At 39.8% G+C, this 25,441-nt stretch overlaps 1 protein-coding gene across 2 annotated transcripts in view; it reads right to left on the minus strand.

Annotated features, from left to right (window-relative positions):
* DDR2 (discoidin domain receptor tyrosine kinase 2) overlaps positions 1-25,441 on the minus strand; it is a 151,279-nt gene that overhangs the window by 14,306 nt on the left and 111,532 nt on the right. For both annotated transcript variants that reach the window (XM_007976350.3, XM_073008190.1), the window contains 7 exons: positions 13,989-14,091; positions 12,316-12,547; positions 11,867-12,014; positions 11,409-11,514; positions 7,217-7,400; positions 5,951-6,194; positions 769-831 (listed from right to left, as the gene is read on the minus strand). In XM_007976350.3, the coding sequence (XP_007974541.3) occupies positions 769-831; positions 5,951-6,194; positions 7,217-7,400; positions 11,409-11,514; positions 11,867-12,014; positions 12,316-12,547; positions 13,989-14,091 (1,080 nt within the window). The remainder of the gene's footprint in view (positions 1-768; positions 832-5,950; positions 6,195-7,216; positions 7,401-11,408; positions 11,515-11,866; positions 12,015-12,315; positions 12,548-13,988; positions 14,092-25,441) is intronic.

The raw sequence follows: 25,441 nt of genomic DNA on the forward strand, positions 1-25,441 counted from the left end.
TCTCGAACTCCTGATCTTGTGATCTGCCTACCTCTGCCTCCCAAAGTGCTGGGATTACAGGTGTGAGTCACCATGCCCATCCTGTTTTATTACTTTGTTCACAAATCCTACTTCCCTCTTCCATAAGACAGTATTCTCCCTCTCCCCGTGTGTCAGACAGAATAATGGTGAGTTTTTCTATTCTTCCCAAAATTTTGTCTCTGTATTATTATGGCCTGAGTCTATGGTCCCTTAATCACACTTCATGAAAAACAGTTGAAGAATCAGTTTCACTCTCTGCATTCTTTGAGACATGCCAAGGGAGCTGAAAGTCCTCTTTGGACACATGCAATCACACACGTTTCCCATATAGCTGGCTAGTGTCACCAATGACTGCCTAAAGCAAGGCATACATGGCATATTTATCTCCAATTAGAGAGATCAACATTTTGTTTCTTAGATTTTCACCCCTTCTTAGAAATACCCACTATGGGTCTGACCTAGGAATGTCCCTTTCCCTGTTTCTGACCTCAAATTTCCAAACTTTCATGGAGAAATTGGGACAACTCCAGACTCTGCCTCAGCTGAAGAAGCACATGAATCAGTAGTGAAGAGAGTATGTTTGGATCTATAACTTGGAGGTAGACAGTCCTACCTTTCCAGGGCTACTCTTCATCCAAAGCCAACTGGTGTAAAGCCTCCCACACAGCCAGGGCTTTGCAACTCTCTACCCTTCATCCTCCAGGAAGTCCCTTCAACTTAATTTGTATAATTAGGAATCACACATACCATAGGTTGTGGGTGTCATAGGAGAAGTGGGCAGGGCTCCAGAGTTGTTGTACATTGCGGCATCTGTTATAAAACAAGGGTGAGTCAGAGCCAGGGAGAAGACAGATAGCTGTGTTTTCTCTGAAGTCATATTGTGACCTAGCACATTATGAAATCAATTTAGTGAGTTGCCATCAGTCTTTTAAAAAGATAAAATCATAAATACATCAAATAAAAGTATCACCATTTATCTAAATAGTAAGAGCAAGTTTTCCTTTGTAAAATTTTCGTTTCACATATTACATACTAGATGCTATGGTACAAGAAAGTTTAAGAAACAGCGATTCAACAGGCTGTGACCATGCATTATTATAAAGCATAAGAAGCAGTACCCAAATTCAGTGAAAATATAGACAGAATATAGCGGGTAAATGGGCAAGGGATAGACATAGTGTTAAGATGCTTTTTCCTTCAAGGAAATTAGATTGTTTATAAAAGAGTCTCCACTATGCCTCATTGGTCTAGGCCTTCAATTTATGAATTAAGGCTTCATCTTTATAGATATTTACTGACATTGGAGGGTCCTCTACTGTGATTTTGCAGCTTCTGAGACTAAACCACAAAAGTGTATTTGCCAGATTGATGTTGGCAGCTTTGCCTGAATTTTTCCCACTGATTTGTCTAATCAAGGGGGTCAAGAATTAGAATCCGTATTTCCTTTCTAAGAGATATTTCTTCCAACTATCCTAATTTTTCTTCTTCTTAACATTATTATATAAATAAGGAGGTATCTGGCCTCTGCATGTGCTTTATGAGTTCAGTTATCAGGCTCCAGTGAAAACTAATATTATTATGCATTGGATTTAAAGCTCAAGAGACCCCAGGAGTCAAAAACCATGCTTCATAGCTATAATTAGCTGTAATAAGTGTACTGATTACTATGCCAGGAGAATCCCTGAGGATGGGTAGTAATCTATTTGTCCCCCAGTTAACACTTACAGTATAAGTGGCATTGACTTTGAGTGTCTTGATTTCTACTCTCAGTATTCAGATAAAACAATCAATCAACTTAAAACAATCAATCAACTTACTGTTAGATTAAATCATTAGCACAGAAGGCATTTAAACATCAAACCTGTTTTCCTAAAAATATGCTCTATTTTCTTATCAGTACATCTTAATAAGCAAACCATCTTGAATTATTTTTTTCCCCTTAAAAATCAAATCTGAAAGGATGGGTTCTTCTGGTTTATCTTTTTGTTTTTTGTTTTTTTGTTTTTGTTTTTGTTTTTTTTTTAACAGGGTCTCACTCTGTCACCCAGGCTGGAGTGCAGTGGTGCGATCTCGACCCACTGCAAGCTCTGCCTCTGGGACTCAGGTGATCCTCTCACCTCAGCCTCCCAAGTAGCTGGGACTACAGGCATGTGCCACCACACCCAGCTAATTTTTGTGTTTTTTAAAGAGATAGGGTTTCGCCATGTTACCCAGGCTAGTCTCAAACTCTTGATAACAAGCAATCCTCCTGCCTTGGCCTCCCAAAGTGTGGTTTATCTTTAAATTAGTCTCTTCCTCTCTCTTGTGTTATTTTACACCTGGACTTTTCTTCCAGGCCCAATACAAATCTTATTTCTTTGATGCTGTCTATGACAAACACAGTCTAGTGCCTCTCTCCTTCTGACCATTTACTGTTCATATTGCTTTGGACATTTCTTTCTTTTTTTTTTTTTCCTTTTTTTAGTATTGTGTGTCTTTCGTCTCCCCATCTAAAATTTAATAGTGTGAACAATATTCTAAACACCTTTTAACTTTTCAAGATTTGGCACAGTTTCTGGCACCAGTAAGTTAAATCACTATTTGCTGCTGTTACTGTCCAATCAAAAGTAGTGTTTACAGTTTAAAACGAATCCCTAAAAGTTGAAACAAATGGAATACAATGAACCTAACTGTATATCACATTGGTGACATAACTACATACAGAAAAAAATTATCCCACTGTTACCCTAACTGTATACCACATTGGTGATATAACTATATACAGAAAAGAATTATACCACTGTTATCCAACTGACCTTAGAACACAGTGCTTTGACTGTACATTCTTAGTAGGATATATTCTCAGGACAAAGAAAAGAGAATTGCTACGAAATCTTAATGCTCAATAGTTATGTTGCTAGTAATAATATTGGTATTGCTTTTTGAATAATAGGATGAAGAAAATGCTGTTAACATTGTTAGGAAACATGATATTTAGCATAAATAATAGAGATGAAAGTATAAAATCAAGTTTAAATAAAAACCTTATCTTTAATTTCAATTGGAAATAACAATGTAAACTCATAATCTTTTTCTTTTTAAATATACATATTGAATTGCTTTCTTCCAGCAAAAAATTCAAGAAACAATGACAACCTATTAGCAATGAACATCCCTACTGCCCAGTTTGTGTTCTCTAAATACCATTTTCTACTAAAAGGAATCAAGATTTCTTAAAGAAATGGTTGATTACATGTTGGGCACAGTGCATGTTCAAAATGAGCTTGAAATACCTTGTTCTTTCAGAAAACAAGAAAGATATCAAAGGCTTCTAGGGTCAGATCCAAAGAGCAAAGAGCTCCCTTAAAAATGCAAACTCTAGGCTGGGTGCAGTGGCTCACACCTGTAATCCCAGCACTTTGGGAGGCTTAGGCGGGCGGATCGTCTGAGGTCAGGAGTTTGAGACCAGCCTGGACAGCATGGTGAAACCCTGTCTTTACTAAAAATACAAAAAAAGAAAAAAAAAAAGAAAGAAAGAAAAAAAAAAAAAAAAAAGCCAGTCATGGTGGCAGGTGCCTGTAAGCCCAGCTATTCGGGAAGCCGAGGCGGGAGAATCGCTTAAACCTGGGAGGCAGAGGTTGCAATGAGCCAAGATCGTGCCATTGTACTCCATCCTGGACAACAGAGCAAGATTCTGTCTCAGAAAAAAAAAAAAAAAAAAAAGCAAACTCTAGTCAAAGACAGCACAACTTGAGTATTAAAAAGAATAATGGCTGGGCACGGTGGCTCACACCTGTAATCCCAGCACTTTGGGAGGCCAAGGCAGGCATATCACTTGAGTTCAGGAGTTCAAGGCCAGCCTGGCCAACATGGCGAAACCCTATCTCTACTAAAAATAGAAAAACTAGCCAGGCACAGTGGCAGGCACCTGTAAGCCCAGCTACTTGGGAGGTTGAGGCAGAAGAATCACTCAAACCCAGGAGGCAGGGGTTGCAGTGAGCCGAGATCACACCACCTGCATTCCAGCCTGGGTGACAGGGAGGGACACTGTCTAAAAAAAAAACAAAAACAAAAACAAACAAACAAAAAAAACTCTGCAATCGATTAAACATTAAATTGATAAAAAGCAATTAGTTTATAATTATACCAAAAACTAAGAGTAAAAAACAAACTTCATTAGACATTATTGAGGGTTGCTAGGGTATCAAGTCATTACTCTGAAAATTAATAATTAAAAGGGAAAATAAGTCACATATCCTGGTCTTTCAATGTGATTTCTGAGTAAACTGGTGCATGAAGAATAATTATTCTATTTGGAAGAAATTCAGCTAAGAAATGCAGAAAACAAGTAAAGAATTAGAAAATCATCATTTAGCAACCCCTAGTGAAATAAGTAATTCAGACAGTGGTTATTAATGGAGGATAAAACTTAAGGAAAAAGTTCATGAGGAACCAGAAATCAATCTTAGTATCATAAAAAGTGAGAGGATCTAGCATTATATCCCCATGATGAAGTTCAGCATAAAATATACAACACTATCCATAAAGAATTCTTGACAACCATCAGTGGCAGACTGGATTAAGAAAATGTGGCACATATACACCATGGAATACTATGCAGCCATAAAAAAGGATGAGTTTGTGTCCTTTGTAGGGACATGGATGCAGCTGGAAACCATCATTCTTAGCAAACTATCACAAGAACAGAAAACCAAACACCACATGTTCTCACTCATAGGTGGGAACTGAACAATGAGATCACTTGGACTTGGGAAGGGGAACATCACACACCGGGGCCTATCATGGGGAGGGGGGAGGGGAGAGGGATTGCATTGGGAGTTATACCTGATGTAAATGACGAGTTGATGGGTGCTGACGAGTTGATGAGTGCAGCACACCAACATGGCACAAGTATACATATGTAACAAACCTGCACATTATGCACATGTACCCTAGAACTTAAAGTATAATAATAAAAAGAAAATTTAAAAAAACAACTTTCTGATAATAAAGAAATAGGATGGAAAGTAAAAAAAAAAGAAAGAATTCTTGACAAAAATAGATATTGAACTTGAATCAAATTGACCTGTAGATGTAAGCACCCAGTCATTAAGAATGACAGAGAACAGAAGCTCAAGTAAAATGACACCACAGAAAGCCATCAGCCAAGCCAGAATCCTTAAAAAAAAAAAAAAAAAAAAAAAAAAGGAAGGAATTGTTTTAGATTAAAAGAGATACAGGGCAAATAGAATAAAGAAGCACACCAAGAGATCCTTATTTTGATCCTTATTTGGTAACGCCAACTGAATTAAGACATTGTTGGACAGTTAGTCATACCTGAATATGGACAGGACATTGGGTTGTATTTAGAAATTATTTAATAATAAGGGTTGTTAGATGTTATCATGGCATTATAGCTACGAAAATGACACTATTTTCTTAGATGCAGTCAAATTATTTGCTAGTGAAATCAAATAGTATCTCACATTTGCTTTAAAATGCTACAGCCAAAAGGAAGGAATAGGTGAAACAAATATGGCAAAATATCAATGATTAGTAAAGCTGAGTGACGGGTGGTTTATTGTTCTCTTTACTTTTGTGTATATTTAGAGATTTTCATTTAAATATCTCAGTAGTGCTTAGGTGTGCTTTTTCTTAACAGCACACTTATTAACTGCCTTAAATTATATAAAATTTTTAACACACTATACTCTCATTTAAAAAAATTCTTTCTAAGAAGAGTTACATGAATATTTTGTTCATTTCCATTCTCATCCTGTCCCCTCCGCAATTAAAACTAGTCACACAAAGGATTCACTGCATCCAGCAATGAGAAGCTGCCTGTACCATCCCACTCCTCTCAGAGACCTGCTAATGAGACCTTCTGGCCATGTGCATTCCTCCTTCATCACCTTGCTCCCACTTCCCAAAGAGGACCTGAGCTCCCTACCTGATTGGAAGGTGATCTCACTGAACATCATCCAGGTATCAGCAAAATGGTATTGACACTTGATGGCACTGGCCATTCGGTGGTGAAGAGGCACTGTGACAAACCGAGCACTGGGGTTGACGTCATCCAGGACAAGGGGGAAGGAAATGGCATTAGGTTCCCACTCACTGGCTTCAGAGCGGAAGTAGCACTGTACCTCCTTAAAGATCTTCACACCTTTAGCAAACATGTTGTTGCAGTGGACCTAGTAGAGAAAGAGGCATGTGAGTGACAGGTTGGCCCTGCTAAGGTGCATGGAGGCAGTGCCAGCCAACTCCATAAGTCAAGACCTGCTGTTTCTGCGAGCACCACCCTTGGTAAATAGTTGGTGTTCTGCACTCTTCTGGATTTTTCCTTGTAGGAACCTCACAGCAGCAGTGATAGTTGGTCAGGCATTATAAAACCTGGGCTGCAACCCTGGTCACCTGTATGCACTGTCTGTCCTTGACCACCTCACTTCATATTGCTGGACTGCAGTTTTCTCATCTGTTAAATGATGACTGCACCGGCATCTTCTCAGGCCCTTCCTTGCCTTGAATTCTCTCGAGTCTATAATCCTCTCAACCAGTTGCCATCTACCCTGATTCGAGCTATTCTGAACTGAGGTAAGAGGATGACTGCCATCCTACTTCCTCCTAGGTATGTTTCAGAGCCACTCTACTTTTCAACAGGGCTAGGTGAGAAACCTGAAATAATATACAATCCAAAACAATTTCATCCTTTTTTTTTTTTTTAGAAATCTCATTTCTAAATGAGAATACACATATTCACACATATGTGTGTATGTATATATAGATATATGTGTGTGTGTGTATACATATATATATATATAGCAACTGTGCTGGTAAAAAGATAATCTTTGACCCTAAAAATTTGGGTTTTTTTCATCTGATATTAAAAGAAATTAAAACATTTTTACGGGTCTTAAAAATCTGTGGGCCCTGGACACTGTGTTATTGTGTTTTACGGATGTGTCACCTTTAGTGTTAAAACAAAAAAAAAGAGAGAGAGAGAGAGAGCTCACTGACCTATTCTAACTCCCTTACACACAAATGGAGAACCACACCCTTAGAGGTGAAGTGACTGGTGAAATGCATTTAGCTAGTTAGTAACAGAATATGTCATTGAACCATCATCAGCCTAGACTTCTTTCTAGCATGCCTTTTCTCTACCACACTATGATTTGTGCCTCCTTAAAGAAATTCCACCACATCCAACTCCACTGACCTTCATGGTAGTGAAATTCCTGATGCGGTCAAATTCAAACATGATCTCAATGTAGCCATTGGTGGCACTCTCGTTCCGCCAGCCCACATAGTCATAGCCGGGCCACACGTGGTATTCATGGGTCTGGGTGAAATCGTCCAGGCCAGACACACCATCAGTCAATTGGCCTAGCCCTTCTGTCATGCTGCTCAGGCCAAGAGAAGAGGAGGAAAAGGAGAGAGAAATCTGAGTTAATCACATATTCATGGAAGAGCTTTTACCCAGCATCTTTACTCCAGATTTTGTATGAGCTTATTATCTTGAAATTGAAGGACTGTAAATAATCACATTTGTATTACAGTATTGACTCATTTGTCTTGCATCAATGGAGAATTAAGAATTTCATATTAGTAATTTTTATAAAATATTTGATGCTTACCCCTTTAGTAGTAAAACCTTTAAACAATATCTTATTTAATATGAAAAGCTTTCTATAATTTATTGTACCTTGCCTATTCTTATATAATGAATATGTCTTCACATAATGACTCAATATTATCAAATGCATTTGATGAATTAATTCACTAAGTAAATGATGAAATGCATAAATGCATAGAATAAATACTAGCATACATAGTAGCACTTGCCCCATTATCAAATAAATGTTTCCAGAGCTTGGTGCTGACTCTCCTTTAACTACATGCTGTCATTGTTCAGTGAATCAATTTCAGAGAATCCAGTCACACTCTCTTCTATCCCACATATCCAACAACCCAATGTGATATTAAATGAAAGGGAGAAAATATAAGCTCCAAATTTAAACAATAATTTCTATTTAATTTTAATTAAATTTATAGGATACTAGACCCAGGAAGTAAGATGCATGGATGTCATGAGAATCCCAGGTATTGGATTTAGTTTTGTGTTCTAGCTTAGCAGTCTTCTTTGACTTCTGAGTAAGAGGCTCTGTTTTAAAGGCTGAGTTTGCCAGAAGCCTGACTGCTGGATGGAATGTAACTGCATATATACTTATTTGACTACTTGGAGAACACAAAGAGGCTCCTTTCTTCTTTTTATGGAGGCATAGAGCAAGAACCCATCATGTGGAACTTGTCTTTCCTCAAGCTGTGCATCTCAAGCTCTGGCAGATATGACACAAATCTCCCAAATGATGAGATTGGGATACTCACCCTCAAGCAATAATGGGTGTGACCCTTGAGGTTTATAGCCAGACCAATAATTTGTAAAATTTGTGAATCGCAAAAAATAAAAAATACTAAGGGTGATTATGCCAGCCTTTTAAAATATATTTAATCATTGAAAATGTATGGTAAATTATAAAATTTGACTGGCCTTATCCACAGTGACCAGAGCCTGGATCTCCCTTCCAAGGTTTTGCCATCTTTTTCTTCTCTCTACAGATCAGAAAGCTAGGAGAACATAAGTTTACTTGCAATAAATATATTCCCCATTATCCCCAGAAAAATAAATCCCATGGAAGTCTTATGAAAAGCAACAGAAATTAAAAGGAATACCTGTTCAGTTCCCCTTTGGTCAAAATTAAATCAAGTGAAGAAGGGATAGGAAAATAAGTTTTCAATGTTTATATACTTTAGAGTTATTAAAATCACTAGTAAGCATATATTACTCTTGAAATTGTTTTAAATTTAAAAAGTAACTTTTGCTAATATGACTATTTCCTGAGACTCTGATGTCATCTCTCTTCACTCAGCCACCTCCACCAGATATTTTATTACCTCAATTATTAAATGAAGCCAATGATGTCTACATTTTTGTAATTTTTTTAATCTTTCCCTTGGAGTTCAGAGCCGTAATTCTGGCTACCTTCCTTATTTCTCTACTGAATGTCTTGTCAATCTCATAGACTTAAACCCCAAACTAAATCCATCATCGTACCCTACCGAACTAAATCTTTCTCCTTGGTTTCCCTTTTCCATAAATTACACTTCTCTTTCATAGTATTGGAAAGTGCTTGGTGCATGGTAAGCACTCAAAATATATTTGTTGAATAAATACATGTCATCTCCATTGTTTCAGTCACTTAGACTGTCAAGCTTCATGTGACCCTTTTTCTCACCCTGCTGTCTTGCCCCATACATCCAGTCAGATTGCAAATGTCCCCTAAATGAATATATTTTCCTCATTCCCCAGAGTCACGGTTATGGCCTTGGTCATTAATTCTTTTTACTTGGCAGAACTCAGAGTTTTAAAATGTTCCTCATCACCTCCTCATTCCATTCCAATCTAATCTTTGCATGCTGCTTGATTAATCTGTCTAAACCACAGCTCCAATCATGTCCTTCCTCAGCTTTAAAAATCTTCAATGACTCATTACATTAATGATAATGTTTATGAAGAACAAGAACAGCAACTTCTCCTCTTCCTCCTCCTCCACTTCTTGCTCCTTTTGGCTTTGACTTCAGGTTCCTTCAAGACATGGCATAATCTGCTTTGTTTTGCTTCTCCTGTACTACTTTGCCACATAAATATGGCCCATCATTAAATAAACTGTTGATTTTCCCAGACAGTCCCCTAAACTTTATAACCATAATTCTTTTTTCCTCATGCTATTCCCTCTGCCTAAAATTCCATTTCAAGAATCTGTACCTGTGAAAGTAGTTCCCATTCTTTGGGACCCAATTCAGATTTCATCGATTCTACCATATCTTTGCAGTCCTTCAGTCAGAAAAATGATAATCAGATAACAACTTATATGTGTACAGCAATTTATCTTATGAAATGCTTTTCACACACATTTTAATCCCTTAAGCCTTGTAGCAAAGAGAAGTAACTTTTATTATATAAAATCCAGATGTTTTCATCCCCATTTTTGTGCTTTCCTACTATAGTTTACTTTTTCCTTTGAACCCCAGAGCAATCATAGGCTATCTCTTGCTCATATACTCGAATCATAATAACTTATATTCTGTTTTAGCCCCTACTCCAAATTGTGAGCTCTTTAAAGGTAGGGTCAATGACTTCATTACCTTTGAATACCTAACATGCCTGGCCAAATTCCTTGTATATAGTAACAGTTGACTAACAAAGGCTTATTAAATTAAACTGAATTCGGTTGATCTCTGATTTCCTCTATGCCTTGAATACATGCCTGTTGGGGTGTGACTGAGCAAAATTATGCCAAGACAGTTTAAGCAAAAAGGAAAGAACAGTGACTAAGACGATGGAAAGGAAGTGACTAGGAGTAGAAGAGTGGATGAATCAGGCCTTCACCCAGGGGATGGCAGCTAGAGGGCAATAGTTCATTCTCCACACCTAAGCCAATGGAAGGCTGTAATTCCACACTCCCTTCCTGAGATTCACTAGTATCTCCTTCTCTCAAGCCCTGTCAACCTCCATCATCTGATCTGGTCTTCACTATGAACTGACTTCTCTCCCAGGCTCACTTTGCAGATACAGACCAAGCTTAGAGAGAAAAGTGTTAGTGTGGGCTAGAAGAATGGCAAGGCTTGAAGGCTTGAAGTGGAATGGGATAGGTGGGAGCATCCCATACCCAGCCCTAAGTTCCTACTGTATCTGGTCACACTTCTTTGCCATGGCACTCCATCCATGCACTTCAGGCTTATCCATTGTTCCATTCTGTTCTTCTGAGCTCCAGCTTCTACTATAGCCAGGCCAGTCTTGCCTTCAGCCCTGCTTCCTTTCTTCTGCTACCTTCTACCTACCTTCCTTTGCTATAATTCTCATCTTACCCTAGAACTTTCCTTGTCTATTGTAAGCCTTACTAGTCCACTTTTTACAATTTTCAAAGCATTTATATGTATAAGGTCTATTCTTTCTGACTTCTTGACTTACCCAGAGTATTATACTTAGTACTTCAATTCTCTGACCCTTTGTTTCCATAAGTAGGCCAATATTTGTGTCAGACTATACGTCCTGTTTTGAGGGTCAAAAATATGGCTATTACACTTACAGCCATCACAAACTCTAGCCCTTGCTTTGTGTAATTGATTGTTTTCCGGGTAATTAACTTGTCTTCCCAAACTGGGCTTTTAGTTCCCTAGAAATAAAGGTCATATATATTCCTTAATCTAAATTATCTCCAAATGCCTTGTACAAGAACTAAATAAATACTGATTGGTTGATTGATTATTGATTCCAAGACATGATAAAATATTATTCTTTCCTAGTGGCTAATTTCCCATTTTAATAATCAAAGTTTCCCAGGATTTACCTGTATCCAACAGCTCCATCATAGACAGAATCATTCAGATAAATGATGGAACCTCCAGGGAGTACAAACTGCTGCCCAGCTGGAGCATTGTAAGACACCAAGCCATCTGCAAAGGAAACACAGCCAAGTGAGTGCCTACTGCTGAGGCCCATTACCCCAGGGAACTATGTGAGTTTCAAGGGTATAAGCTTGCACAGAGTGTCCAGGAGGACTCCATCTGGGCACCCAGGGAGGACTTTGGAGGAGCGCCCCTCAGTGGCAGTCAACATAATGACTCTGAATGCATGACTCGGTGTGGGGCACCAAGCCCTGGGTTAATGAGCAATGCTTCTGTCTCTATTCTTCCCAAGAAGGAATCACCATTCCAGGAGTTACTGATCCCATCCCTTTCTGATTTGATTTTCCCAGAAGTTGGAGTTTTTAATAAAGTCTATAGGCTTCCTGGGCTAGTGACCTACCTAGCCAGACACAGCCGTAAAGCTCCACCCTCATGCACACATTCATGGAGTGGTCGGTGACTGGAATGAACCGGACAAATCTGGCCACAATGGGCGGCTCCAAGTCCTTTAGGAAAATGTCATAGGGGTTACTATTTCCATCCAGCACCTGAGGAGAGAGAAGAGAACGAATGAAGAGGTGATATTAAATCATGCCCACTTTTCTTCACCCTGCCACATTTTCAATGGGCTCTCTCTTCTTAATTCGAGGAGCAGGATGCATCTACTCCACTTTCCCTACAGCCTTGATATTCCTTCCCTGCCTCCTTCACCCTGGGTCACACATTTACAAGGGCATGCCTAATCCCTGGACAGACATACCCACACAGACAACCTGTACCCTTCTTCTCCTAGCCTAAGCCTAAATACAGTCTTGGACATCCCAAGGTCTGGATGTCTCTTCTTCCTACCTGTTTCCCATGACGGTTCCGCCAAGAGATCCAGCGAGTGCCATCCCGACTGTAATTGATCTTGTACATGGGGGCAAACTCGATGCCGTGACCCCCTGCATGGCGCCCCTGGGTCCCCACAAGAGTGATAAAATGGAGGGTGTGCAAGTCAATCTGCAGGAACTCCTTCAGGTCATCAGGTTCCACTGGAATCTCAGGGCACCAGGCTCCATCTCCTTCTTCTGAGTCCAGCCTTGAGAGATGAGGGTTGGAGAGAGAGGGAGCAACCAAGAAACCACAGAGCTGTTTACTGGTTCACAGGCAAGCAGCTGCCCTGTATTGAGGGGAGAGAGCAGGCTGCCCAGTCCTTATAAACATTTTGGGTTCTTGCCACAGTTTTCACTGCCACCACAATACCTATTTGTGGTCAGATCCCTTTCCCTGGAGTACCATGAGACCCTGAGAGACAGTCCCCACCAGTGACCTGAGGCCTTCAGATCACACATAGCCTTCATTCCCCATCCTGATTTAGAGGTCTAAAGAGAAATAAAACTCTTCCTACCCTCTGTTCCCCCATGAGTCATTTCATCTCTCCCTTCCCTCTTTCAAACTCAGCCTAACAAAGCTAGCCACCCTTTGCTTGGACATCAAATTATGTCAATAAGGAGGAGGGATAGTAGGGTCTCCAGTGTGGGTTATGCAATGCTGCAGGATGGGCACTGCAGACCAGCAAGGAGCCATAGACACACATGGGGAGGATGAGGGGGAAGAGCATGTCAAGGAAGTAGTAAATAATCTGGTTTCATTTCATTACCTCCAGGCTGAGCTACCATGGAGCAAAATTGTGAAATTATTATAAAGTTTACTTTAAGAACCTCCTACCACTTTCCCTTTCCCCTGGAATGCTCCCTTTTCCCACAGATATTACCCATTCATTTGTTGCTCCCTTCCAGTTCCACCAACCATCACTCTAGTCTTTCATACACTAAGAAATTATGGGGAAGTTTCATCAGGATTGCTTTTCTTATGGGTAATTCCATTTTAATAAAATCAATACTTCACACCAAAAGAATTAGATGCCAGGAAGAGTATTGGGTCCAACCAGTAGAGCAGTAGGGAGTTTATTGATGTACAAGACCCCTGAAATCAATCACCCCAGGAAACTGCCACACTCTGTCTGTGGGCAAGGGTGACCCTTCTATGTGAGAGATCCTTGAGAGAGGGGGAGAACTTGTTGGAGGCCTCAGTGTCTTGATGCTTTGCAGTAAGTGATGCTTTGCAGTGAGTGATGTTTCATAGACCCACTGAGAAGAGGAGTGGACGCTAACTCCCAGTGTCCTACACAATCTGCACCTTCCATAGCTGCCACTGTTGCCTGCTTCCTGCAGCAGCTCAAAATGAGAAAGTCAGGGAAAGCAAATCCACTTCCTATCAATTAACACATTCACTGTGGATAATGTGGCCCTGGGGCCTCTGTGGTTGAGATGGGGCTGCCAGACCAGTACATGTGGCTAAGCCCTGAATTCTCTCCCTGAAAACATACAGAGCAGGACAGGCCCACTTGCTGTCTGCCCTTCATTCTCAACAGTCCCTGCCAATAATGTCACCTTTCCCATCCCCTAGGGTCAGGAATCTGTCCCCAGGAAACCTGCCCAACCCCAGAACATGGGCTTTCTTGATGTAACCATCCTTACCTTCCATATTTGGCAGCTGTGGACTCTGACCACTGACTGGAAGCTGTGATGTCCTCATCTGGAATCTGGCCTCCTGACATGCCCAGAGGATAGCGGCATATAGCTAGACCAAGAGAAACCAAAGAGAAGAGACAGGACATGCTTTTATTTTTATTTCCAGAACTCCCTAGGAAGAACATCACTGAATATTGAACAAGGAATACGATAATTTACATCTTCCTCAATTCCTCTATGGCCCCAATTTGACCACCCTGACTCTATCAGATTTGTCTTTCTGGCCCTGACTCCAAATACAATTTGGGCCTCCAAGATTTGACCCCCAGCCAAATCTGTGTTTTGGTTCAAACTCTGACAATCAATGTAATATAATGTAATGTGCCAATTTATGTTTTGTACTTGGTAATAACCCCAGTGGTCCATCCCATTCTCTTGTTAGCAGATGTTCACTTCTAATCAATTTCCTAACAGTAGTGAGGAACACTCATAATCACCAGGCACCCTTATGATACAGAGAATTATTTTTTTTCAGTAGTTAATTGCATGAAAACTATAAAGCAAACTACACACTTGCCTACGAAGGGATCGAACATACATTTTTGGCCCTGGTTAGAACCATGTTCTGAATCCTGGCTATAAACAATAAGCTCTGGATATAGACTTCCACTTTCAACCAAAGACAGGGTAACAGAGACCATATTTGCTCTCCAGTGTGAAACAACCAAAAAGGACAAAATATATGAAAAATTATGTTTTAAGATAATGAGCATCTGACAACAAAGGACAACAATCTGAGAGTCACGAAACAAAAATTTGAGCCCTGTAGTGGCATCAGTTTACTGGCATAAGAGTGTGTCCAGGATACATCACAATGAGTGGGAACTCAGGCAGAGCCTGGAGAATCTCGTGAGTTGAGGAGACAAAAATAGGAGTCCAGAGAAGTAAAGGAAGCGAGAGTTCTCAGGACACTGGGCTGCCAGATAAAATTTAGTTAAATTTGAATTTCAGATAAGCAACAACAATTTTTTTTTTCTTTTCTCTTTTTCTTTTTTATTATACTTTAAGTTCTAGGGTACATGTGCACAATGTGCAGGTTTGTCACATATGTATACATGTGCCATGTTGGTGTGCTGCACCCATTAACTCGTCATTTACAATAGGTATTTCTCTTAATGCCATCCTTCCCCCTTCCTCCCACCCCGTGACAGGCCCCAGTGTGTCATGTTCTCCGCCCTGTGGCCAAGTGTTCTCACTGTTCACTTCCCAACCATGAGTGAGAACACGCAGTGCTTGGCCTTCTGTCTTGCAATAGTTTGCTCAGAATTATGGTTTCCAGCTTCATCCATGTCCCTACAAAGGACATGAACTCATCCTTTTTAATGGCTGCATAGTATTCCATGGTGTATATGTGCCACATTTTCTTAATCCAGTCTATCATTGATGGACATTTGGGTTGATTACAAGTCTTTGCTATTGTGAATAGTGCCACAATAAACATACATGTGCATGTGTCTTTATAGTAGTATGATTTATAATCCTTTGGGTATATAACCAGTAATGGGATCACAGGGCCACATGGTATTTCTAGTTCTAGATCCTTGAGGAATCGCCACAATGTCTTCCACAATGGTTGAACTAGTTTACACTTCCACCAACAGTGTAAAAGCGTTCCTATTTCTCCACATCCTCTCCGGCACCTATTGTTTCCTAACTTTTTACTGATGACCAGTGGTGATGAGCATTTTTTCATGTGTCTGTTGGCTGCATAAATCTCTTCTTTTTAGAAGTGTCTGTTCATATCCTTTGCCCACTTTTTGATGGGGTTGATTTTTTTTCTTATAAATTTGTTTAAGTATTTGTAGATTCTGGATATTAGTCCTTTGTCAGATGGGTAGATTGCAAAAATTTTCTCCCATTCTGTAGGTTGCCTGTTCACTCTGATGGTAGTTTCTTTTGCTGTGCAAAAGCTCTTTAGTTTAATTAGATCCCACTTGTCAATTTTGACTTTTGTTGCCATTGCTTTTGGTGTTTTAGTCATGAAGTCCTTGCCCATGCTTATGTCCTGAATGCTAGTGCTTACATTTTCTTCTAGGGTTTTTATGGTTTCAGGTCTAACATTTAAGTCTTTAATCCATCTTGAATTAATTTTTGTATAAGGTGTAAGGAGGGGATCCAGTTTCAGCTTTCCACATATGGCTAGCCAGTTTTCCCAGCACCATTTATTAGATAGGGAATTCTTTCCCCATTTCTTGTTTTTGTCAGGTTTGTCAAAGAACAGATGGTTGTAGATGTGTGGTATTATTTCTGAGGGCTCTGTTCTGTTCCATTGGTCTGTATCTCTGTTTTGGTACCAGTACCATGCTATTTTGGTTACTGTAGCCTTGTAGCATAGTTTGAAGTCAGGTAGCGTGATGCCTCCAGCTTTGTTCTTTTGGCTTAGGATTGTCTTGGCAATGCAGGCTCTTTTTTGGTTCCATATGAACTTTAAAGCAGTTTTTTCCAATTCTGTGAAGAAAGTCATTGGTAGCTTGATGGGGATGGCATTCAATCTTTAAATTGCCTTGGGCAGTATGGCCATTTTCACGATATTGATTCTTCCTATCCATGAGCATAGAATGTTATTCCATTTGTTTGTGTCCTCTTTTATTTCATTGAGCAGTGGTTTGTAGTTCTCCTTGAAGAGGTCCTTCACATCCCTTGTAAGTTAGATTCTTAGGCATTTTATTCTCTTTGAAGCAATTGTGAATGGGAGTTCACTCATGATTTGGCTCTCTGTTTGTCTCTTAGTGGTGTATAGGAATGCTTGTGATTTTTGCACATTGATTTTGTATCTTGAGACTTTGCTGAAGTTGTTTATCACTTAAGGAGATTTTGGGCTTAGACGATGGGGTTTTCTAAATATAAAATCACGTCATTTGCAAACGGGGACAATTTGACTTCCTCTTTTCCTACTTAAATACCCTTTATCTCTTTCTCCCGCCCTGGCCAGAATTTCCAACACTACGTTAAATAGGAGTGGTGAGAGAGGGCATTCCTCTCTTGTGCCAGTTTTCAAAGGGAATGCTTCCAGTTTTTGCCCATTCAGCATGATATTGGCTGCGGGTTTGTCATAAATATTTGTCATAAATATTTTGAGATATGTCCCATCAATACCTAGTTTATTGAGAGTTTTTATCATATAAAGAGCTGTTGAATTTTGTTGAAGGCCTTTTCTGCATCTATTGAGATAATCATGTCATTTTTGTCTTTGGTTCTGTTTATACAATGGATGATGTTTATTGATTTGTGTATGTTGAACCAGCCTTGCATCCCAGGGATGAAGCCAACTTGATCGTGGTGGATAAGCTTTTTGATGTGCCACTGGATTTGGTTTGCCAGTATTTTATTGAGGATTTTGGCCTCAATGTTCATCAGGGATATTGGTCTCAAATTCCCTTTTTTTGTAGTGTCTCTGCCAGGCTTTGGTATCAGAATGATGCTAGCCGCATAAAATGAGTTGGGGAGGATTCCCTCTTTTTCTGTTCATTGGAATAGTTTCAGAAGGAATGGTACCAGCTCCTCTTTGTACCTCTGGTAGAATCTGGCCGTGAATCCATCTGGTCCTGGACTTTTTTTGGTTGGTAGGCTATTAATTATTGCCTCAATTTCAGAGCCTGTTATTGGGCTATTCAGGGATTCAACTTCTTCCTGGTTTAGTCTTGGGAGGGTGTATGTGTCCAGGAATTTATCCATTTCTTGTAGATTTTCTCGTTTATTTGCGTAGAGGTGTTTATAGTATTCTCTGATGATAGTTTGTATTTCTGTGGGATTGGTGGTATCCCCTTTATCATTTTTTATTGTATCTATTTGATTCTTCTCTCTTTTCCTCTTTATTAGTCTTGCTAGTGGTGTATCAATTTTGTTGATCTTTTCAAAATCCAGCTCCTGGATTCACTGATTTTTTTGAAGTGTTTTTTGTGTCTCTATTTCCTTCAGTTCTGCTCTGATCTTAGTTATTTCTTGCCTTCTGCTAGCTTTTGAATGTGTTTGCTTTTGCTTCTGTGGTTCTTTTAATTGTGATGTTACGGTGTTAATTTTAGATCTTTCCTGCTTTCTCTTGTGGGCATTTAGTGCTATAAATTTCCCTCTACACACTGCTTTAAATGTGTCCCAGAGATTCTGGTATGTTGTATCTTTGTTCTCATTGGTTTCAAAGAACATCTTTATTTTTGCCTTCATTTCGTTATTTACCCAATAGTCACTCAGGAGCAGGTTGTTCTGTTTCCATGTAGTTGTGTGGTTTTGAGTGAATTTCTTAATCCTGAGTTCTAATGTGATTGCACTGTGGTCTGAGAGACAGTTTGTTATAGTTTCTGTTCTTTTACATTTGCTGAAGAGTGTTTTACTTCCAACTATGTGGTCAATTTCGTAATAAGTGTAATGTGGTGCTGAGAAGAATGTATATTCTGTTGATTTGGGGTGGAGAGTTCTGTAGATATCCATTAGGTCCCCTTGGTGCAGTGCTGAGTTCAAGTCCTGGACATCCTTGTTAACTTTCTGTCTCATTGATCTGTCTAATGTTGACAGTGGGGTGTTAAAGTCTCCCATTATTATTGTGTGGGAGTCTAAGTCTCTTTGTAGTTCTCTAAGGACTGACTTTATGAATCTGGGTGCTCCTGTATTGGGTTCATATATATTTAGGATAGTTAGCTCTTCTTGTTGAATTGATCCCTTTACCATTATGTAATGGCCTTCTTTGTCTCTTTTGATCTTTGTTAGTTTAAAGTCTGTTTTATCAGAGACTAGGATTGCAACCCCTGCTTTTTGTTGTTGTTGCTTTCCATTTGCTTTGTAGATCTTCCTCCATCCCTTTATTTTGAGCCTTTGTGTATCTCTGCATGTGAGATGGGTCTCCTGAATACAGCACACTGATGGGTCTTGACTCTTTATCTAATTTGCCAGTCTGCATCTTTAAATTGGGGCATTTAGCCCATTTACATTTAAGGTTAATATTGTTATGTGTGAATTTGATCCTGTCATTATGATGTTGGCTGGTTATTTTGCTCATCAGTTGATGCAGTTTCTTCCTAGCATCGATAGTCTTTACAATTTCGCATGTTTTTGCAGTGGCTGGTACTGGTTTTTCCTTTCCATGTTTAGTGCTTCCTTCAGGAGCTCTTGTAAGGCAGGCCTGGTGGTGACAAAATCTCTCAGCATTTGCTTGTCTGTAAAGGATTTTATTTCTCCTTCACTTATGAAGCTTAGTTTGGCTGGATATGAAATTCTGGATTGAAAATTCTTTTCTTTAAGAATGTTGAATATTGGCCCCACTCTCTTCTGGCTTGTAGAGTTTCTGCTGAGAGATCCACTGTTAGTCTGATGGGCTTCCCTTTGTGGGTAACCTGACCTTTCTCTCTGGCTGCCCTTAACACTTTTTCCTTTATTTCAACCTTGGTGAATCTGACAATTATGTGTCTTGGAGTTGCTCTTCTCAAGGAGTGTCTTTGTGGCATTCTCTGTATTTCCTGAATTTGAATGCTGGCCTGCCTTGCTAGGTTGGGGAAGTTCTCCTGGAGAATATCCTGAAGAGTGTTTTCCAACTTGGTGCTATTCTCCCCGTCACTTTCAGTTACACCAATCAGACGCAGATTTGGTCTTTTCACATAGTCCCATATTTCTTGGAGGTTTTGTTTGTTTCTTTTTACTCTTTTTTTCTCTAAACTTCTCTTCTCACTTCATTTCATTCACTTGATCTTTCACTTGATGGAATTGGCTACTGAAGCTTGTGCATGTGTCACGTTGTTCTCGTGCCATGGTGTTCAGCTCCATCAGGTCATTTAAGGTCTTCTCTGTGCTGTTTATTCTAGTTAGCCATTCGTCTAATCTTTTTTCAAGTTTTTTAGTTTCTTTGTGATGGGTTTGAACATCCTCCTTTAGCTGGGAGAAGTTTGTTATTACCAATCTTTTGAAGTCTACTTCTGCCAACTCATCAAAGTAATTCTCCATCCAGCTTTGTTCCATTGCTGGTGAGGAGCTGCACTCCTTTGGAGGAGAAGAGGCAGTCTGACTTTTAGAATTTTCAGCTTTTCTGCTCCAGTTTCTCCCCATCTTTGTGGTTTTATATACCTTTGGTCTTTGATGATGGTAACCTACAGATGGAGCTTTGGTGTGGATGTCCTTTTTATTGATGTTGATGTTATTCCTTTCTGTTTGTTAGTTTTCTTTCTACCAGTCAGGACCCTCAGCTTCACATCTGTTGGAGTTTGCTGGAGGTCCACTCTAGACCCTGTTTGCCTGGGTATCACCAGTGGAGGCTACAGAACATGTTGCTCCCTGATCCGTCCTCTGGAAGCTTCGTCTCAGAGGGGCACTCTGCTGTATGAGGTGTCAGTCGGCCCCTACTGGGAGGTGTCTCCCAGTTAGGCTACTCAAGGGTCAGGGACCCACTTGAGAAGGCAGTCTGTACGTTCTCAGATCTCAAACTCCATGCTGGGAGAACCACTACTCTCTTCAAAGCTGTCAGACAGGGACATTTAAGTCTGTAGAAGTTTCTGCTGCATTTTGTTCAGCTATGCCCTGCTCCCAGAGGTGGAGTCTACAGAGGCAGGGAGGCTTCATTGAGCTGTGGTGGGCTCCACCCAGTTCCAGCTTCCTGCCACTTTGTTTACTTACTCAAGCCTCAGCAATGGCGGGCGCCCTTCCCCCAGCCTCGCTGCTGCCTCGCAGTTCAATCTCAACTGCTGTGCTAGCAGTGAGCAAGGCTCCTTGGGCGTAGGACCCTCTGAGCCAGGCACGCGATATAATCTCCTGGTGTGCCATTTGCTAAGACCATTGGAAAAGTGCAGTATTAGGGTGGGAGTGTCCCGATTTTCTGGGAGCCATCTGTCATGGCTTCCCTTGTCTAGGAAAGAGAATTATCTGATCCCTTGCGCTTCTTGGGTGAGGTGATGCCCTGCCCTGCTTCGACTCACACTCTGTGGGCTGCATCCACTTTCCAACAAGTCCCAGTGAGATGAACCCGGTACCTCAGTTTGAAATACAGAAATCACTTGTCTTCTGCATCACTCACACTGGGAGCTGTAGACTGGAGCTGTTCCTATTAGGCCGTCTAACAAAAAGTTTTAAGGTGTAAGTGTGTCCCATCCTATAAAAAATTATCAGGCATGTGAAAAAGCAGAAAAATAGAACCCAAGGTAAGAAGAAAAAGAACAAATGAAACAGATTCACAACTGATTGCATTTCAAAATCCCAATGACATTTGTTACAGAAATTATTTTAAAATAATTTTAAATCCTAAACTGTATATGGAACCACAAAAAGTTTCAAAATAGCCAAAGCGATCTTGAAAAAGAAGAAATCAATCAGATTTCTTCACATGTCCTAATTTCAAAATATCACACGTCCTAATTTCACATGTCCTAATTTCAAAATATTTTAGAAAGTTACTTAAAACAGTATGGTACCTGAAAAAACAGACATATAGACCAATAGAACAGAATAGTGAGCCTGGAAGTCACCCACACAGGTCAACTGAGCTTCAACAAGAGTGTTAAAAATATACAATGAGCAAAAAAAATTATCTCATCAATAAATGGTGTTGGGAAAACTGGATATCCACATGCAAGATAATGAAATTAAACTACTATCATACATTGTACCCAGAAATCAACTTAAAATGGATTAAAGATTTAAACATGATATCTAAAAGTATAAAACTTCTGGAGGAAGATATAAGAAAAAAAGCTTGATGACATTGGTCTAAGCAATGATTTCTTGGATATGATACCAAACACATAAGCAACAAAAGCAAAAACAGGAGGAACTACAATTGAACAACAACAACAAATACTTCTGCACAGCAAAGGAAACAATTTACCAAGTGAAAAGACCTTTGGAATGAGAGAAAATATTTGCAAATTATTTATTTGAAGGTTAATATCCAAGATATATGGAGAACTCATACAACTTGATAGGAAACAGAAAATACGATTTTAAAATGGTCAAAGAAATTGAATAGACATTTCTTCAAAGAATATATACAAATGTCCAAGTTATATGAAAAGATGTTCAACATCACTAATCATTAGGGAAATGCAAATTAAAACTGTGATGAGATATCACCTTATACATGTCAGGATGACTATCATCAACAAAAGCAAGATAACAAATGTTGGCAAGGATGTAGACAAATTGGAACCCTTATAAACTGTTAGCGGGAATGTAAAATGATGTAGTCACTATAGAAAACAGTATGAGGGCTCCTCAAAAAATTAAAAATAGAACTACCATATGCTCCAGCAGTCCCAGTTCTGGTATACACCCAAGAGGACCTAAATCAGCATCTTGAAGAGATATCTGCCTTTCCATGTTCATTGCAGCACTATTCACAAAAGCCAAGACATAGAAACAACACAAATGACTATCAGCAGATAAGCAGATACAGAAAACTTGGGATACACATACAGTGGAATCTTATTCAGCTTTTAAAAAGAAAGAAATTGTGTGGGGGGCTAGGAGAGGGATAGCATTGGGAGAAATACCTAATGTACATGATGGTTTGATGGGTGCAGCAAACCACCATGGCATGTGTATACCTATGTAACAAACCTGCACATTCTGCACATATACTCCAGAACTTAAAGTATAACAATAATAAAAATAATAATTAAAAGAAGGAAAAAGAAGAAAGAAAGAAATCCTAACATTTGTGACTACATGGTTGAACCCAGTAGACATAATTCTAAATGAAATAAACCAACCATAGAAGGACAAATATTGCATGGTTCCACACATGTAAGGTATCAAAAATAGCCTAAATCATAGAAACAGAGTAGAATGATGGTTTCCAGGAGTTGGGAGGAAGGGGAAATGGGGAATTCCTATTCAAGGGATATAAATTTCAGTTATACAAGATTAATATGTTCTAGAGATCTACTGCACAACATTGTGCCTATACTTAACAATACTGTATGTTACACTTAAAAACTTGTTAAGAGAGCAGGTCTCATTAAATGTTTTTACAATCATCATCATTATGATTATCATCATAAAGAACTGACGGCATTTTAACCCTAGGCACTTCACTTGTCCCACCCCAGATCATGCCTTGCTATTCAGCAATAAAATGAACTATTAATGCATGCTACAACAACATGGATAAATTTCAAAACAACTATGCTTAGTAAAAAAAGTCAGACCAAAAAAGTACATACTGTTTGCTTCCATTTATATGTAACTTTAGAAAACAAAAACAAGTTAATCTATAGTGACAGAAAGAGATCAGTGGTTTCCTGGGGGAAGGAGGAGTGGCCAGAGGAATCATAAAGGGACACAAGCAACTTTTGGCAGTGATGGATGTGGTCATTATCTTGACTATGGTGATGATTTCACGGGTTTACATGTAAGTCAAAAACTGCACAACCTGTGCATTTTTAATGTGTGCATCTATTGTATGTCGAGTGTACTTCAATAAAACTGTTTTTGAAATAATCTCTGGAGCAAGATAATTTTGAAGATTTTTATTTGTGTATTTTCACTTCCATTTTCAATGCCTGTAGCCAGGCCTTTATGTTCATTTGCCCTAGGGGACATTTATGTTTACAGGGAAGAAAAAAGAAAGTGCATGAAGACAAAGGACTCCCTAGAAAGCCTGCCCTCAGTAAGGGACTGCAGGGTGGAGCAGAGGTAGCAGGGAGAAAGGCGAGACTTCCCTCAGCTTGGAGGGGTCAGAGATAGGCAAATTATAGTACTAACAGGTACCAAGCCCCATTCCCTGGAAGTGCCCTGGAGAAGTAGCAAAAATCAAGGGAAAAAGGTTTCACATGAGCATAATGTCCAGGCTTGGCACAGAAACAGCAGAACTGCTTTCCCTAAGGAACATCATGGGCTTGGAGAATGAGGATATCCACTGCAACCATGATGAACTGAAGGCAAGAGGGCCCTTCTCTCTGTATCATACCAAAAAGAGCTCCTGGAGTCTTATCTCACCCTAAGAAAGGGAAAGATGGCTTTAGGCCAAGGATTAGCTGATACTTCCAGAAACTGCAATTAACCAAAATCATATGCAGGAAGTTTTGGCAAGAAACATGGCCGTATACCCACAGGAACACTTCTATGTTCACCATCTGATATACTTTGGCTGTGTCCCCACCAAGTTTCAACTTGAATTGTATCTCCCAGAATTCCCACATGCTGTGGGAGGACCTAGGGGGAGGTAATTGAATCATGCGGGCCCGCCTGTCTTTCCTGTGTTATTCTTGTGATAGTGAATAAGTCTCACAAGATCTGATGGGTTTATCAGGGATTTCTGCTTTTGCTTCTTCCACATTTTCTCTTGCTGCTGCCATGTAAGAAGTGCCTTTTGCCTCCTGCCATGATTCTGAGGCCTCCCCAGCTATGTGGAACTGTAAATCCAATCAAACCTCTTTTTCTTCCCAGTCTTGGGTATGTCTTTATCAGCAGCATGAAAACGGATTAATACGCCATGTGGTATAGTTTGGATATTTGCCCCACCCAAATCTCACACTGAAAAGTAATCCCCAATGCTGGAGATGGGGCCTGGTGGATGAGGCAGGGGTATTTGGATCATGGAAGAGGATCTCTTATAAATGGCTTGGGCCATCCCCTTGGTGGTAAGTGAGCTGTTGCTCTAAGTTCACAAGGGATCTGGTCATTTAAGAGTGTGAAGTCCCTTCCCCACCACCCCACTCTCTCCTCTCTCTCTCTTGCTCCTGCTTTCACCATGTGATATGCCTGTCCCCACTTCACCATCTGTGATGATTATAAGCTCCCTGAGGCCTCCTCAGAAGCCAAGCAGATGCCAATGCCATGCTTGTGTAGCCTGCAGAACTATGAACCAATTAAGCCTATTTTCTTATAAATTGACCAGTCTTGGGTATGTATTTATAGCAATGCAAGAACAGTCTAATACACCATCCACTATGATTTCCAAGTCAGTTTTGAATCAAGAGATGAACATAGGAGTGTAATATTATTTTGTCTATTCTTATCAAAAGCATAATTTCTCCAGTAGAGGTAATATATGCCACAGATAATCATTATGCTTGAATCTTAAGGGCAAATCTGAACTGTTTGGGGATGAAGCAACAAATTCTCAAATTCCACTTTCTGAGAAGTGAAATTGAAGGGAAGAGTAAGGATGAGGAAATACTAATGCAGGATGCTAATAAGGCCAACATTTCCAATGGATGAGATCAATGTACTTTTTGAAAATCACACACAGAAAATGGCCTCTCAGGGGCCTGCTCTAACCCCTCCTCAACACTGATCTTACATGTTGTTGAGTGTGCTAAGTGTTTTAGTCCTTGGCACCAGAGACTTAATGAACAAAGAGATGCTTCTGGAGGCCTTTAACCTGGGCTACATGCCCAGGTCAGTTTATCAGAACACTCACATTGGCATTTAGGACCCAAGCCCAGCTACTAATAATGTAGAACATCACTTACCCTTTGTCACTG

The sequence above is a fragment of the Chlorocebus sabaeus genome, chromosome 20 (assembly GCF_047675955.1).
Source record: "Chlorocebus sabaeus isolate Y175 chromosome 20, mChlSab1.0.hap1, whole genome shotgun sequence".
In the NCBI taxonomy this organism is placed as follows: Eukaryota; Metazoa; Chordata; class Mammalia; order Primates; family Cercopithecidae; genus Chlorocebus; species Chlorocebus sabaeus.